We start from the raw sequence: 17744 nt of genomic DNA on the forward strand, positions 1-17744 counted from the left end.
TCCATTCATGAAACTTCCCACCTACAGGTGGGGACCAGGGCTTGAACCTGCAACTTTGAGTACTGTAATGTGTGCTCTTAACCAGGTGTGCCACTGCCTGGCCCCTCCCCATGTAACTTATAACTTACTATTTTGACTGACATATCAACAATAGTCCCACAGTAATAAACCAGTCTTTTTTTTTTCTTTCTTTTTTGTAGCAGATACATGCCACTCCCTCCCCCATGGCCCAGGGACATGTGTGAACATGGGACTTATAGTTAGAATAGAAAGTCCTGCCTTTTTTTTTTTTTTTTTAATATTGTGCTTTATTCGTTTATTATTTTATTATTATTACTTACCACAGCACTGCTCAGTCCTGGCAATGAGGGTTGTTCCTGGGACTTTGGAGCGTCAGGTATGAAAGTCTTTTTGTATGACCATTATTTTTCTTCCCCAGCTTTGTGAATTAAAAAAAAAAAGAGTTTTATTTATCTATTAGTTTATTTATTTTGGGTAGAGGCAGAGAGAAATTGAGAGAGAAGGGGGAGAGAAAGAGATTGAAAGAAGGCTGGGAGGGCCAGAGAGATAGCATAATGGTTATGCAAACAGACTCTTATGCCTGAGGCTCCTAGGTTGCAGGTTCAATCCCCCGCACCACCATAAGCCAGAGCTGAGCAGTGCTCTGGTGTTTCTCTCTGTGTCTTTCTCTGCATCTCTCCCAAAAATAAAATAAGTAAATTAATTAATTTAAAAAAAAAAAAGGCTGGGGTGATAGTGATTCTGCAAAAGACTTTCATGCCTGAGACTCTTACATTCCAGGTTCAATTTCTGGCACCACCATAAGCCAGAGCTGAGCAGTGCTCTGGTCTCTCTGTATCTCTTTCACTGAAAAATAATAAAAAAATAATATATATGAGAGAGAGAGAGAGAGAGACCTGCAATTAATTCACTGCCCAGGAAGCTTCTCTTCTGCAGGTGTGGGCTAGGGCTTGAACCTGCACACTAATTACTATGCAATCTCAACTTAGTGTGCCACTGCCCTCTGTTTTATTTGTAAAAAAATATTCACTCTGCCATGTGGAATGTTGGAGATCAAACTCAGGACCTCTTGCTCCCCAAGTTCAATACCCTGCTCACTTCCCAGGCCCTTTTTTTCCTTTTTAAAGGAATATTATTTTTCATATTTTATTTATTTGTTAATGAGAGGGATAGGAGAGAGACAGAAATAGATAGAGAGAGAGAGAAAGAACTAGACTTCACTGGCCCATCTGCTGCCAGAAATCAAATTCAGGGCTTCATGCTTGAGAGCTAACCACTGGACCACCTTTATCCACTGGACCACCTTCCAGACCACCATATTTTTATTTTTATTTTATTATTATTATGTATTGGATAGACATAGAGAAATTGAGAGAAAGATGAGAGAGAAAGAAAGATACCTGCAGTACTACCTCACTGCTTATGAAGCTTTCCTCTTGCAGGTGGGGACCAAACGCTTGAACTCAGACCCTCAAGCATTGTAATATGTGTGCCCAATGAGGTGTGCCACCATCCAGCCCCCTTCTATTTCTTTCTTTTTTAAAAAATTTTTTATTTGTTTATTATTGAATAGAGACAGAAATTGAGGGGGGGAGGAGGTAGAGATGGAGGCAGACATCGAGGCACCTGCAGCCCTGCTTCACCACTTGTGAAGCTTTCCCTCTGCACATGGGAATCAGGGGCTTGAACCCAGATCCTTGAGCACTGTAGTGTGAGCACTTAACCAGGTATGCCTGGCCCCACCCCTTTTCTATTTCTAAGTGAAACAATTCTTTTGCCTTATAGAAATGCTGGCCTGCGATCATGCTTCTACGCTCAGTGTAAACTGTGAAACAATGATAGAAGTCTGCGCTTAAGCTGCATGCGCTTGATAATCTGGAGGCACAAATGTATTATTTCCAAGCAACATTCATAATGTCCCTAAGAACAGCTTAGTCCTCCCCACTTGCTTTGTGATACAGCTGTTGACACCTGGGTACAGTCTCTCATCTCCCTGTGATAGGTGTCTGCAAAACACTCATACTCCCCTCAATTTTGATTCTTTGCTCCCATCATGCAGCAGGACCCCAGAGCTCCTCCATTCCATACCCCACCTCCTTTCCTACCTCCTCCCTTGCACTCCTTCCCTGAGTCCTTTGCTTTGGTGCAATACACCAAACACAGCCCAAGGTTTACCTTGTGTTTTTGCTTTCTGACCTTGTTTCTTCAATTCCACCTGTAAGTGAGATCATCTGGTGATTATCCTTCTCATTTTGGCTTATCTCACTTAACGTGATTACTTCAAGTTCTAGCCAATAGTCTTCCTTTACGGGAGAGGAAGAATTTCATTGATTTCCTTTAATAACATTTCCGAAAGCTCTGACAAATGTAAAGAAACCAGGATATTATAAGGGAACACTGGACAAAGTCTTGCCCACAAAAGTGATTAAGAGGTGTAATTCATCTAATCGATGATGGTGGTGACTGGCCTTTGTATAGTATCTGCACTGGGCACGTTCACAGGTGAAACAAGTGACACAGCTTCAGATGTGAGGACAGTTTCCAGGAAGAAGTGTGAGGTAATTTCAAAACTGCCCAGATGATTTCAGCCTCTAGATTCCCAATGGCCAAACTCTCCTTGGTTAAGTTGAAGCAGGATGCTATTTCAAGTTTCAAGCAAGGAGAAGAGATAGCATAATGTTTAAGCTCAGTGACTACTCCAGCATAGTAAGTTTGCTCAAGAAATGTTTGCAGAACTGAGGCCCCTTATTTTGGTTCCTTCAGAACCAAAGTACTTGTAATAATCCCTCTGTAAAAAGCAGCCCAGGACACTGGTGTTTAGCATTAAAGTGTAGGACTTTTATGCTATGAAATTGTTGTATACCAAATTTCTTAATTAACCTTAAAGATAGCTACTAGTTTGAGGCCTGCTAGGGCACCTGGCTAAGAGTACATGCTACAATGTGCAAGGACCAGGGTTTCCCCACCTGCAGGGAGAAGGCTACATAAGCAGTGAAGTCTGTCTGCAGATATCTATCTACTCCCTCCCCCCTCTCAATTTTTCTCTGTCCTATCAAATAAAAATAGAAAGGAAGAAAAAAAAGTGTGTGTGTGTGTGTGGGGGGAGAAAATAGCTGCCGTGAGCAGTGGATTCGTACTGTGTGCACTTAACCCAGTGCACCAATGCCTGACCACTGGGAGTAGTGGATTTGTAATGTGGGCGCTGAGCCCCAGCAATAACCCTGGTGGTTTGAAAAATGGGGGTGGGTAGTGTAATGGGTTAAGTGCAAGGACCAGTGTAAGGATCCGGGATCAAGTCCCCGGCTCCCCACCTGCGGGGGCGGGGGTTGCTTCATGGTTGGTGAAGCAGGTCTGCAGGTGTCTATCCCCCTCCCCCATCTTCCCATCCTCTCTTGATTTCTCTCTGTCCTATCCAACAACAACAATAAACAAGGACAACAAAATGGAAAAAAAAAATAGCCTCCAGGAGCAGTGGATTTGTAGTACAGGCACCGAGCCCCAGAGATAACCCTGGAGGGGGAAAAGAAACTACTAGATATTTATGCCTTTAAATCAGCTATCTACATAAGAATACTTTAAATAACCCTGTTAAACAAGTATAATTAGTTGACTACTGTGTTGTCAATTTTATAAATTTAGGATCACAGAAAGGGCCGGGGGTGGTAGATATGGTTGCGTGCATGTTTTGTGCAAGACCCTGGGTTTAAGCCTCTGGTCCCACTGTGGGGTGGTCGGGAGCTTCACAAGTGGTGAAGCAGTGCTTCAGCTGTCTCTCTCTCTCTTCCTCTCCTTCTATATCTACCTCTTCCATCTCAGTTTCTCTATCTCTCTCTTTATTATCTTTATTTTTATTGGATAGAGATAGTCAGAAATTGAGAGGGAAGGGGATGGGAGGGAGAAAGCCAGAGAGACACCTGCAGCCCTGCTTCACTGCTTGCAAAACTTTCCCCCTGCAGGTGGGGACCAGGGGCTTGAACCTGGGTCCTTGTGCATTGTAACCTGTGAGCTCAACCAGGTGTGCCTCCATCCAGCCCCTCCATCTTAGTTTTTCTCTGTCTCTATCCAATAAATGAATATTTAAGAACATTTAGGGTCTTTTAATTATGACACGAATTTATTGTAGAAATACATTTAGGGTCTTTTAATTATGACACGAATTTATTGTAGAAATACAGTAAACCTATGTATTTCTTTCTTTTTTATTTAAGAAAGGATTAATTAACAAAACCATAGGGTAGGAGGGGTACAATTCCACACAATTCCCATCACCCAATTTCCATTTCCCACCCCCTCCCCTGATAGCTTTCCCATGCTCTATCTCTCTGGGAGCATGGACCCAGGGTCATTGTGGATTGCAGAATGTGGAAGGTCTGGCTTCTGTAATTGCTTCCCCACTGAACATGGGCATTGACTGGTCGGTCCATACTCCCAGTCTGCCTCTCTCTTTCCCTAGTAGGGTGGGTCTCTGGGGAAGCAGAGCTCCAGGACATATTGGTGGGGTCTTCAGTCTAGGGAAGCCTGGCTGGTATCCTAATGACACCTGGAACCTGGTGACTGAAAAGAGAGTTAACATACGAAGCCAAACACATTGTTGAGCAATCATGGACCCAAAGCTTGGAATAGTGGAGAGGAAGTGTTAGGGGGGTACTCACTGCAAACTCTAGTGTACTTCTGCTTTCAGGTATATATTTTGCAGTAGTTTATGGATACATGTGAACATATGCTCTCACAGAAACTGGTGTATATCTAGGTTTTGGGACTTTGTTAGAAAGTGAACCACCTGAGATGAAATTAGAGTATACTATGAAAAGGAAGGTCTCACTGGAGTAATGAAGTTGAAGGGTTGTCATTCCACACGTGAAGTCTCTGGACACAGTCTGAAATGAAGCATGCTGAGGTGGCAATTGTTGTGTTGGTTAGGTTGTGATAGGTAGATGCAATATTATTTGATATGGATTGGGAGAGGCATACAGGAAAGTGGGCCCTATCCAAGGGTTCCAGGACTGGGGGAAGTAGAGGCTCCATAGTGGAGATGTGAGGTTCCTGCTGTCTTAGGGTTCAAAAAGACAATCGATAGTTAATGTTATCATCACATTATTTGGTAATTGCGTTAACTTTGAAAAGTCCTTTTGTTAGGGTTTGCTGTACAGTACCCAGTGTCTTGTATATAGCTGTGCTATTGGTTGCTTCTGATCTACTTGGTCTAGGCTTTTGAGAGAGTCTGCATATCAATTACACAGCCTATATATTTAAAAGATTCAGTTTGTGTTTTGAAAAACTTTGAGACATACAATTAATTTTACCCCTCTTATATTAATTAACTAGTGATTTATATGACTACATTTTACTAGGAGTGTACATAAACACCATTCCCACCACCAAAAGACTCTGGTGTATATATACACAATGGAATACTATGCAGCTATCAAGAACAATGAACGCACCTTCTCTGACCCATCTTGGACAGAGCTAGAAGGAATTATGTTAAGTGAGCTAAGTCAGAAAGATAAAGATGAGTATGGGATGATCCCACTCATCAACAGAAGTTGAGTAAGAAGATCTGAAAGGGAAACTGAAAGCAGGACCTGACCAAATTGTAAGTAGGGAACCAAAGTAAAAACCCTGTGGTGAGGGGTAGGCATGCAGCTTCCTGGGACAGTGGGGGTTGGGAGTGGGTGGGAGGGATGGGTCACAGTCTTTTGGTGGTGGAAACCTATGTATTTCTATAGGAATTAGTATGAGTACTTGGAAGGGGATTGGTTTTCATATTTGCATATTGCAACTAATTAAGAACCACTGCAACATCATCCTAAGGGAAAGGTCGACTGGCATCTTATTCATTATCTTCTTTTATTGTGTACCATGTTAAAATGACAGGCATCTTAGAATATACAAGTCATCAAGAATTCAACTATGAGAACTAAAAGCAATTTAGCTCAAACTGTTTCTACCGTCACGATGAATGAAATTTATCCAATAGTGGAACATCAGCCTGTAGTATGTCTTCAGTTTCTCCCTTGAATTCAACGGCACAAGGATTGCATGTAATAGAGCAGTAAATTAATATCACTGAGTACATAGGAGACAAGGCCAGCTGCTCCTGCAATGAGCACAAACCTTGCCTTCAACAATGAAAATAGAATTATGCTTCCCGTAAAATGTGAGGAAGTTGCAGTCCTGTGTGGCGTTTCCAGAGTGAATCAGCTCCCCTCCTGCAGAACTGTGTGCGATGTGATAAATTGTCCTCGAAAGAAACATTATCAAGGCCGCTATTTAATAAGCATGTTTAAGCCTTCCGATTAGCATGTAAATAAATGTGTAGCTATAAAGTCATTGGCATGCCAACTGGCATCCTGAACCCCTCTCACAAAGGATCTCCCAGTCAATATAAGGCTTGTGAAACAGCTCAGCTCCTTTCTGTTATAATGTTCTGAGTTAGTGCACTGGCTTAGTAAGTATGAAGTTCTTGCAGGTGAGCTTCTCATGCACCTGTTAGAACTATACCCATATCCAACTTTTGTTTTCCACAACTTTTATTTGTGATTAATAGTGGGTTACAGGATTGTAAGATTACAATGTGTAGTTGTACCCACCATCAAAATTCTGTGTGTGTGTGTGTGTCCGACCCCCCTCCCAAAGATAAGTACCATAGTTCTCACAAGTCTTGGAGACATATCAAACATTTAAAAATACCTATTTATTTATTTATGAGTGATGATGAGGAGAGAGAGATTCTCTTCTCATTCTCTGAGAATGAACACACCAGATCTCACTGACACATTTGCTGTTGGAGACTGAACTCAGGACCTCGTGTTTCAGAGTCCACGCTTTATTCACTGCACCCCCTCCCAGACCAAATGCATACCAAACATTTTAAATTAACCCTATCTTATTGCTGAAGTATCAGTACCAAGATATTTGTGGTTTAGTTGAGCTCTCTTTCTGTTCTTGTATTTAGCTGGTGTTTTGTTGTTTGTTTGGTTTTGGGTTTTGCTTTTGACCAGAGCACCACTAGGTTCTGGCAATTGGTGATGCCAGGACTTGAACCAGGAGCCTCCCACATGCAAGTCATGTGTGCTTTCCCCCGATGAATGCTTTATTCAGATGTGCTGTGGACACACTAACCTCCGGCTGTAGCATGTCCAGCAGTTGGAGCTTGAATTGTTTGTCTTATTCTGACTACTCTCACCTCATATACAATCAGTTATTGGGGGCTGGGGGCATAGGGCCCCATGATACCACTTGACTTGACTCCCTGTTTAATGACAGGGACAGTAGGGCCAGAAAAGGCTCAGTATCAAGGCAAGAGGGTGTCTGCATCTCTCTGCGCATGGCCCGGGTTTGAGTCCCAATACCACATGGGAGGTTCTGTGGCAATGGTGCTGTGGTATTTCTCTGCTCTGCTCTCCTCCCCCTCTCCCTCTCCTATACTCTTCCCTTCTTTTCCTTCCTCTCCCCTCCCCTCCCCTCCTCTTCTTCCTTTCCTCTCCTCTCCTCTCTCCCTCCCTCCCTCCCTCCCTCTCTCTCTCCCCATCCCTTCCTCCCTCTCTCCTTCTCTGTCTTTCTGAACATCAACAAAAAGTGGCCTGGATGGGAGTCGGGCGGTAGCACAGCGGGTTAAGTGCACATGGTGCAAAGCGCAAGGACCTGCATAAGGATCCAGGCACCTGCAGGGGGGTCACTTCACAAGCGGTGAAGCAGGCCTGCAGATGTCTGTCTTTCTCTCCCTCTCTCTGTCTTCCCCATCTCTCTCCATTTCTTTCTGTCCTATCCAACAACGATGACATCAATAACAATAATAATAACTACAACAATAAATCAACAAGGGCAACAAAAGGGAATAAATAAATAAATACATTTTAAAAAGTGGCCTGGAGTGGTGAAAATAATGTATGCAGAAGACCCCCTGGTTAGACATATACACACACATACTATTTTTTTTTAATTTATTAATGAGAAAGATAGGAGAGAAAGAACCAGACATCACTCTGGCACATGTGCTGCCAGGGATTGAACTCAGGACCTCATGCTTGAGAGTCCAAAGCTTTATCACTGCGCCACCTCCCGGGCCACAACACATACTCTTGGGAACACTTAGGAGGGGCAGTGGGGACTTTCTCAGGCTCATCCTTAGTCACTGAACAGTGGTCCAGATCTCCTTTCTTCACCCAACTTTCTTCCACCATGGGCCTTGCTATCATACACATTCATCTCTCTGTGTGTCTATTTCTGCAGGAGATATATGACTACCATTTGGGACAGTCAGGTCCTGCTCAATGTTTAAAGAATTGAGAACTCAGGCACTATTTTCATAAGAACTTTCTGGAAGTAGAAAGTTCTGGAGGAGAACAGGAAAAATGAGGATCTAGGCAACTTTAGTCTCTACCTTTCCTTAACCAATAATCCTATCCGTCAGAGTGCTTCTCTGTCAAGTCCTTCCTCCTAGTTCAAAGTTCTGGCTGCCTGCCTCGGACTTCGTCTTTCTTTCACACATTCAGAAACAGATACCAAAAGAGCTCTCAGAATGAAGATATTTAAATCTAGTGGCCAAGTATCAGCTGCTGAACAAAGCAGGGAGGACCATCATGTGTTACACACAAGCACACACGCACACGAACACACGCACACACGCTTTTCCTTCAGCATACTAACTGGGCCTTTTTCATGCACAGTTGACTTTATATAAACTGATTGACACCTTTGGGGGGTCATCTTTCCACTGACTCATAATTTTTCTCACTCTTGAAAAAAGATTTCTGTACACCCAGTATTCTCTAGTTAAAGCTGAAAATTCAACTCATCATATTTACACAATAAAAAAAAATCCATTCTGCCTTGTTTTTAATTGCAAATTCCACTCCAGGGACTGATTCTCCTGCTTAGGAGGCAGCCCCGTGCCTTCTCCTAGAGAAGCAAGTGCAGTCAATTATGGTAATGAAATGTCAATAAATATAAAAATTTAATACAGTCTGCTCCGGGTGAGTGGCAGATGAGGACTTGCCTCCCAGACAAATTTGCTGCTGCTGCAAATATTAAATGCACCTAAAAGAATATCTGGTTGCCTGAGTGCTCTCCACCACAGAGAGAGTGGGAGCATCAGGCAGCAAAGTGGGCTCGCCCTCTATGCCGTCATCTCAGTAGCAAAGCCCACGCTATCATGACAGCCGTCCCAACATCTTAACTTATTATTATGAATTCAACTCTTAGGTGCCCATGAATAATCTAAGACCTGTGCACTGCAGTGCCCATTTCCTTTTCTCTTTCCTTTAGAGAAATAAGAAAGACACTAAGCTTGTTTTCATTTCGTTTTTCAGATTCAGAAACTATTCTTTAGAAAGTAGTGCCTTTGCAGGGTGTAATAGTGGTGAGAATAACAGTCATGTGTCACACAAAGACTCATCTTGTATGATCCTTTCCACATTCACAAGCATGCTATCTGGGATTATGACTCCTGTAAAGAAACAGGGGCCAGGGAGCAAGCATAATGACTATTTAAAAGATTTTCAGTCCCGAAGTCATAGGTTCAGTTCCCTGGTTCAGTTCCCTGGATCACCATAAGCTAGAGCTGAGCACTGCTCTGGTCTGTCTGTCTGTCTCTCTCTCTCTTATTAGGGTAAATTAAAAATCAGAACATGGGAGTTGGGTGGTAACACAGTAGGTTAAGCGCAGGTTGCCCAAAGCACAAGGACAGGCATAAAGATCCCGGTTCAAGCCCCCAGCTCCCCACCTGCAGGAAAGTCGCTTCACAGGCGGTGAAGCAGGTCTGCAGGTGTCTATCTTTCTCTCCCCCTCTCTGTCTTCCCCTCCTCTCTCCATTTCTCTCTGTCCTATCCAGCAACAATGACATCAATAACAACAACAATAATAACTACAACAATAAAACAAGGGCAACAAAAGGGAATAAATATTTAAAAAATCAGAACACATTTCACCTGTCATTTTCTTCATTTAATACCCCTTGTGCTCACAGAATGCTGACTGGATTCCCCCCCCCCCTTTTTGACCAAGGTATTTTTCTTTACTCTTTGTTCAGAGAGATAGAATCTTAATCTTATGTGATAATATAATTGCAAATAAGGAAATAAGATCTATATCTATATATAATGTAAGTTTAGGTCATCAAAATCAGTTTCTTGCAAAGTTTATGACAAATTATAATGTATAAAATAATTACAGTGCACTTTATACACTTTATTATAATAGAATGGGCCTTGAGCCACCTTGTGAAGGAAATTTCCCTCGTATAATAATTCTCTGTTTAATCTAATTTCACCTTTTGCCTTAAAAGTTTCAAGTGAAGTAGACCTTTTGGGTTCTTCTAATCTTTTACACTGTGGCTCCCTGTTGCAGGTGGACTACACCATCATTGCGTCACAAGCCGGCGCCACGCTCAACAATCTCATGAGTCACGCACAGGAGTTAGTGGCAAAGCTTCGGTCTCTGCAGTTTGATCAGCGGGAATTTGTCTGCCTGAAATTCTTGGTGCTCTTTAGTTTAGGTAAGGAGGCTTTTTTCTCTTCCTGTAGGTCCAGCCCAAGGTGATTAAATGATGCGGAATGATGTGTGTCTTAAAGTCAGTATTTGGCTTCATTCGTCTGAGATAATGCCCTTCTTTTCAAATTTTGAACTCTCTTGGGGGTGGAAGTCAGTGGCAGGATGTGTGCTTTGCAGGTTAAGAGGTTCTAGGTGCGTGGTCTGGGAGGTAGCGCAGTGGATAAAGAGGTTCTAGGTTCAATCTCTGGTAAATTTCCCCCTCCCATAAAAAATATATAAAAGCAAGAAAATAAATTACAAACCCTCAAACATTAGTACATTCATATGTGTATGTATTTATTTGGATAAAGACAGAAATTGAGAGGGGAAGGAAAGAAGAAGGGGGGGGGGTCTCAGGTGGTGGTGCCCCTGGCTAAGCACACACGTTACAGTGCACAAGAACCCAGGTCCAAGCCCCTAGTACCCACCTGCAGGGGGGAAGCTTCATGAGTGGTGAATCAGGGCTGCAGGTGGCCCTCTGTCTCTTCCCCTCTCTATCTCCCACTCCCCTCTCAAATTCTCTGTGTTGCTATTCAATAATAAGTAAACTATGGGGGGAAAGGAGGAGAGAGAGAGAGAGAGAGAGAGAGAGAGGTGCCTACAGCACTGCCAGGCTAGCGTTGCAGGCAGGGGACCAGGAACTCGTGGCGATGTGGTAATGCAATTGTTTATTCGGGTGGGGGCTCCAGAGTTGGGTGTGAGCACAGCTGGTTAAACCATGTGGCGCCAAACTCCAATGGCTCCCTCCCGCTCTGCACGCCAGCCCTTCTCCAGGTCAGACTAGGGAGAGAAAAGAATGAAACCAGGAACAGAAGTGGGTTTTATGGGATAAAACCGGAAGGGGGTGGAGAAAAGGAAAAGGCACTAGGAACTTCCTTAGCTACAGTAGCTACGGTTTTAGCTGACGGGAACAATGTACTCTGCAGGCAGGGTGGGTCTCAAGGTAGAAAGAAGATAGATCAGGCAAAACAATGATTATGTAAATAGGTCATAGTGTCAGCAATGGAGGATGGAGCAGGGGGGCTGCCCAACACAGCACTGCCTTGCTGTTCAGATAGCTTCTCCCCTGCTGGTGGAAGCTGGGGCTTTGAACTCAGGTCCTTGTGCACTGTAATGCATCCACTCAACTAGGTGTACCATCACTTGACCCTATATCCCTGAATGATTTATAGCCCTTGTCTGGGCCGGTTGGGGGCAGGAAAGAGAGCATAAGACTGACGTCCTAAATTTCCTTTGCTAATGACCATAACAAGTTGCTAGCACTCATAAAAAGTGGTGACCAGGCTTTACTGTGATAGCTTAGGGAAGATGTATAGCCTCAGAATTTAGGCATCTCTCTGCTGTTGATGATTTCTATGCGTCTTTTGTTTCGGCTTGCTGCCCACTGCTGGTTTTAGTCTGATAAAATATGGATAGTAGTTAAAAGTCTGTTTCTTAACTCTCAATCTGGAACAACAAGAAAATGATTATAAGCAGAGGCACCATCATGCAAGTATAAAAGATGGTTCTTGTCAAGGGGAAAGGATGCTTCCTTAAGAAAGCTTTGGAGAAGAAAGATAACTAAGCAAGACAGATTAGCTAAATCAAGGTTCTCAGTGAGTCAGTTGAGAAAAATCACCACTGCTTGGAATAAAAAAAGGATTAAGGAGATGGATTTTTATTGACTTCAAAGGAACAGATTTTTCTGCCTGTCCTATACTTGATTTCTGTATTTTGCTGGCTTAATAAAGCCAACTTAAATAAACTTTTGGCCAAGTCCATTTATTACTGATTGGCAGGCAGCTGAGGGAGGCAACTTCCCTCGAATGAGAGGGAAAAAAAAAAAGTGCAGAAATCCGATTTACCAACATATGTTTTTTCTTTAGTCTTCGGTTTTAAGATAGTTGTGAATTCATACTCTGAGAAATAAAACAATAAAACAAGCTGCAAAGTGAAACAGATGTGCTTTCGTTCTCAGATTCCTCTTGACAGCACAGCACAACTGGTGCTAATAAAGGACTAGTTTGAAGTCATGGCACCAGAGTTAATTTCTCACATGTAGTCAACATTGGAAATACAGAGAGCATTTTCATATTTTGGAAAATGTGATAAATAGAGCAAAAAAGAAATGTTAGTGCAAATTTAAAGAGACAACAGAATTTCATAGATGTGGTGTTCAAAGGTTTGCTGTCCCAGTGCTAGGTCCTGTGTGGTTTCTAGATTAACCACAAGAAATAGGAAAATTCTACTCAAGGAAATCAACATCCTTTCCCCGAGAACAGTTTGCAGAAATTTACCAGAGAGATAGTGTTGGCCTGTTAGCTCTAATCTCACAAATTATTCTGGTTTGTGGTAAGATCTTAGACTCTCCAACAAGGACTTTTGATCAGTAATTAAGTGGAAAATGTGGTAACGTATGTGGACGAAATCTTGCAGCATCTTCGCAATAAAATATTTATAGAGAGTCATCTCACTCCAATTGGATTTTAAATTAACGGAATAACTGTATTATATTTGAAAATATCGACATGAACTATGGACCATGCTTGCTTTTCATCCTCCTCATCTTGCCTTTGTCATTTCCAAGCCCCCACCCCCCAAGTGTTACATTCTCTGCCGGTACAATGGAGGAGGAAGGAGAGCTATTTCAAATGTGCTTTTAGCCTTTGAACCTCACATGTGAGCTTCCTTAATATTTGGATCTTGTCTTTACTAGAACTTCAGCTGCACATGATTTTGTTTAATGATTGTGTTGGCTGCTGAATGACAAGTCTGAATAGCCCTTAAAACTCTGCCTTTGTGGGGCTGGGAAGGTTGCTCAGAGGTTGTACAGCAGAATTTGATACCCGAGGCTCTGAGGACCCAGGTTCAATCCCAGGCACTGCCTTAAGGCAGGATTGAGTGTGCCTTCTTTCTAACACTAAAAATAAAGCAAATGGGGGGTTGGGTGGTAGCGCAGTGGGTTGGGTTAAGTGCACATAGTGCAAAGTGGAAGGACCAGTGGAATGATCCCAGTTTGAGCCCCCAGCTCCCCACCTGCAGGGGGGTTGCTTCACAGGCTGTGAAGCAGGTCTGCAGGTATCTTTCTCTTCCTCTGTCTTCCCCATCTCTCTCGATTTCTCTCTGTCCTGTCCAACAATAATGACATCCATAATAACAACAATAATAATAACCACAACAACATTAAGCAACAAGGGCAACAAAAGGGAAAAAACAAACAAACATAAAAAGCCCCCAGGAGCAGTGGATTTGTGTTCACTCAGAAAATAAATTCTTTTTTTTTGTCGTTGTTGTTGTTTTAAATAAAGGCAAGCATGACTTTAATTTGAGACAAGAGTCTGTTGAAAGAAGTAAGAAAAATATAACTGGGAAAAGTTCAGGTAGTTCCTAGTTTATGAATGGAAAAAAAAATCCTACCTATTATATAACTAAACAATAAATACTCTCTGGGAGGGTCACACTTTTATGGAGGGTTGTAAGTGAATTCACCTTTAGGAACCCAGACTAGCTTGCTTTGCTGTGATGAAAATGATATAGCAGGGACCATCCTGAAAGCTGAATCTAGGTCCAAAGCAAGTGTCTGTTATTCCTAACTCTCATGCACACCACGCTACTAGATCTAAAACGAGGCATGTTCTGGATCCAGCCCAGCTTTTCACCTTACTGTTCTCAGAGGAAAACAAGACTTTCGTGCACTGATCAGTCTGCAGTATTCCTGGTGAAAGTTTCCCAGATAGATTTTTGTGAAATTATGGGGCGAGTGAAAAGTGCAGTATTCAGATTCTTTTCCCTACTACCAGGGTTATCTGTCTTCCTCTCCCCTCTCAGTTTCTCCCTGTTCTATCAAGTAAAGAGGGAAAAGGGGAAAATTGCTTCTAGGCATGGTAGATTCATGGCGGATTCACTCAGTGGTACAGACACTGAGCCCCAGAGATAATCCTGGTGGTGATAATAATCATGATAAAAAAAATACTACTCAGCTATTAATAGTGAATTCACCTTCTTCACCTCATCTTGGATGGAGCCTGAAGGAATCATGTTAAGTGAGATAAGTCAGAAAGAGAAGGATGAATATGGGATGCTCTCACTCATAGACAGAAATTGAAAATCAGAAACAGAAGAGAAAACACAAAACAGAACTTGGACTGGGTTTGGTGTACTGCACCAAAGTAAAAGACTCTGGAGTGGAAGGGGGGGGGTAGGGGGAGGGCTCAAGTCCTGGAGCATGATGGCAGAGGAGGACCTAGAGGGGGTTGAATTGTTATGTGGAAAACTGAGAAATGTTACACATGTACAAACTACTGTATTTTGCTATTGACTGCAAACCATAAATTCCCCCAATAAGTGGAGGGGGGACGATTATGCAAAGGACAGGTTTAGACATTGATGTACCTGGTTGAGTACACTTATTACCATGAGCAATGACCTGGGTTCAAGCAGTGCTGCAAGTCTTGGTCTCTCTCCCTCCCCCTCCAAATAAATAAATAATAAAAAGTAAAGTTCAGGAAATATTGGAGAAGGAATTGATATGCCACCTTAGGGAAGCAGCAGACAGCTGGAGAAAGTAACCAGAGTTCTCAGAGTAAATATGCTTGCCGCCTGCCAGGCCCCAAGGACCGAGATGGAAATAAAAGTAGATGCCATTGCTCTGGCTCTGCAGGCAACAAGGACCCACGGGAAAGGGATGTTAAATGGGGGAATTTGTGGTCACTTGTTTTTCTGGTAGCGATGTGGAAAGCACTGGGAGGGGGGTGGCTAGCAACTCTGTTGAGAGGTGGCTTTCGTATTCCTCAGGGCTAGAACTGAGATGAGTGCTATGACGTTTTGCGACGCAAACCATCTGATGTAACAGAGGCTACAGGGACGAGTCTAGGGTGAATCTTAGCATCCTGGGGCCTTCAGCTAGAAGAGAAAATGCTACAGGAACAGTAACTGATTTAGATGAGTCAAATGCCCTTTTTTCCTAAGTGCCGATTACTGATTCCATGAAAAGCTAATGACAGAACTGAAATAAAAGGTACAGTTGACCAAATGCTTCCAGCCCATAGTCTAACTCGATTTTTCTCTTCCTGAGATTGTATCCATGAGCAGATGGCAATTGTTTAAGCTGGGGCGGAGGGTGGGGAAGTCCTTTCAGAATATTTCTCTCTGTGAAACCTATGATATAACAGACTTTGGGGAGCCCGATTCTGCTAGATACATATTTTTTCTTTTAAATCTTTTCTCCCCATCCCCCCCACTTTTTTTTTTTTTTTTTGCCTAATAGCAACATAATTTGAGCCCTTTGATAAGCTATTGGCCCATTAAAATTGATGACCCAAGAGGGGCCAAAATAAAACTGCAGTGTTGATTTTGCTTTGCAGTCCTGTCATCTCCAACAAAGTCAAAATGACTGACATGGGCTGTGGAGATAGCATAGTGGTTATGTAACAGACTCACTTTCTTTTTTTATTTTTATTTGTTTATTTTCCCTTGTGTTGCCCTTGTTTTTTATTGTTGTAGTTATTATAGTATTGATGTCGTCATTGTTAGATGGGACAGAGAGAAATGGAGAGAGGAGGGGAAGACAGAGAGGGGGAGACAAAGACAGACACCTGCAGACCTGCTTCACTGCTTATGAAGTGATGACCCCCTGCAGGGGGTTGACGTGGGAACTTTGTGTGAGTCCTTGCGCTTCATACTGTGTGCTCTTAACCTGGTGCACCACTGTCCTGGCCCCCCTTCCATACTGTAATAATAACTAAATAAGCAAAACTAGGTGATTTATTGCAAGCTCTGTGGTGTGTCTAGAACTAACACCTGCAAATGTCAAGGAATGCTTTCTTTCACTACAGCACACTGTCCACTTCAGGGACGCTTGAAATCATCAATCATATCTATCTATCTATCTATCTATCTATTTCTATATTTATTTATTTCCTTTTGTTGCCCTTGTTGTTTTACTGTTGTAGTTATTATTGTTCTTGTTGGATAGGACAGAGAGAAATGGAGAGAGGAAGGGAAGACAAAGAAGGGGAGAGAAAGATAGACACCTGCAGACCTGCTTCACCGCCTGTGAAGTGACTCCCCTGCAGGCGGGGAGCCAGGAGCTTGAACCGGGATCCTTAGGCCGTCCTTGCGCTTTGTGCCTCCTGTGCTCAACCTGCTGCGCTACTGACTGACTCCCTCTATCTATCTTTCTATCTATCTACTTTTTCACTGCCACAAGGGTTATCACTGGGCTACGTGATGACAACTCCTGGCAGCCATTTTTTCTCTCTTTTCTCCCCTTTTTTTTTGATAGAGACAGAGACACTTAGAGGTAAGAGAGGAGATAGAGAGGGAAAGAGTGAGGGGCCTGGTGGTGGTGCATCTGGTTAAGCACACATTATAGTGTGCAAGAACTAAGGTTCAGGCCCCCTGTTTCTGTTTCCCACCTGCAGGGGGAAAGCTTCATGAGTGATGAAGCAAGGCTTCAGGTGTCTCTCATGTCTCTCTCCCTCTCTTATCTCTCCCTCCTCTTTCAATTTCTCTCTGTTTCTATCCAATAATAAGTAAACCAAAAGAGAGAGAAAAGGAAAAGAGTGAGACCCCCAGAGCATTGCTTCACTGCTCATCTGGGGACCAGGGTGTTGAACCAGTTGTCTATGTGATGTGGATGTGTGGGCATGCTCTCCTGGGTGTGCTGCCATCCAATCCCGATCAACCATATTTAAACCATACAGTTTCCAGGTTTGCAATGGTTTGACTTAAAAATAATTCAACTTAAAAATATATTTTATTTTAAGGAGAGACACACAGAGAAAGAATAGAGCACTGTCCAGCTCTGGCTTATGGTGGTGCTGGAAATTGAACCTGGGACCTCAGAGGCATAGGCATAAACATCTTGCAGAACCATCACGCTATCTCCCCAACTATTTTTTTTTTTTTTAATCTCTGCAATGGTGCAAAAGCAATATGGATTCAGTAAATTGGACTTCATCTTTGGACCTTTTCCTGGGCTCGTAGTATGTGGCCTGGTATTCTCTCATGATGCTGGGTCGTGGCTTTGAGTCCTGGCTCACATGTAATCACAGAGGCAACAACTGAGTTGCCTGTAGGTTTTGGAGACTGTGTCTTTTGTTTTCTCATCCCACCATGTGGATATGTATGTGGTTCTCCTGCTGCTGGTGCGAAAGGGGGGGGGGGGAGTAATTAAATTGCTCTTGAGACTAAACTCAAGGTAACTGTTG

General features: G+C 42.9%; 1 protein-coding gene across 4 annotated transcripts in view; it reads left to right on the forward strand.

Moving 5' to 3' along the window:
• NR5A2 (nuclear receptor subfamily 5 group A member 2) overlaps positions 1 to 17744 on the forward strand; it is a 163948-nt gene that overhangs the window by 97070 nt on the left and 49134 nt on the right. For all 4 annotated transcript variants that reach the window (XM_060178509.1, XM_060178507.1, XM_060178506.1 and 1 more), the window contains one exon: positions 10372 to 10519. In XM_060178509.1, the coding sequence (XP_060034492.1) occupies positions 10372 to 10519 (148 nt within the window). The remainder of the gene's footprint in view (positions 1 to 10371; positions 10520 to 17744) is intronic.

This window comes from Erinaceus europaeus, chromosome 19, assembly GCF_950295315.1.
Source record: "Erinaceus europaeus chromosome 19, mEriEur2.1, whole genome shotgun sequence".
NCBI classification, from domain to species: Eukaryota; Metazoa; Chordata; class Mammalia; order Eulipotyphla; family Erinaceidae; genus Erinaceus; species Erinaceus europaeus.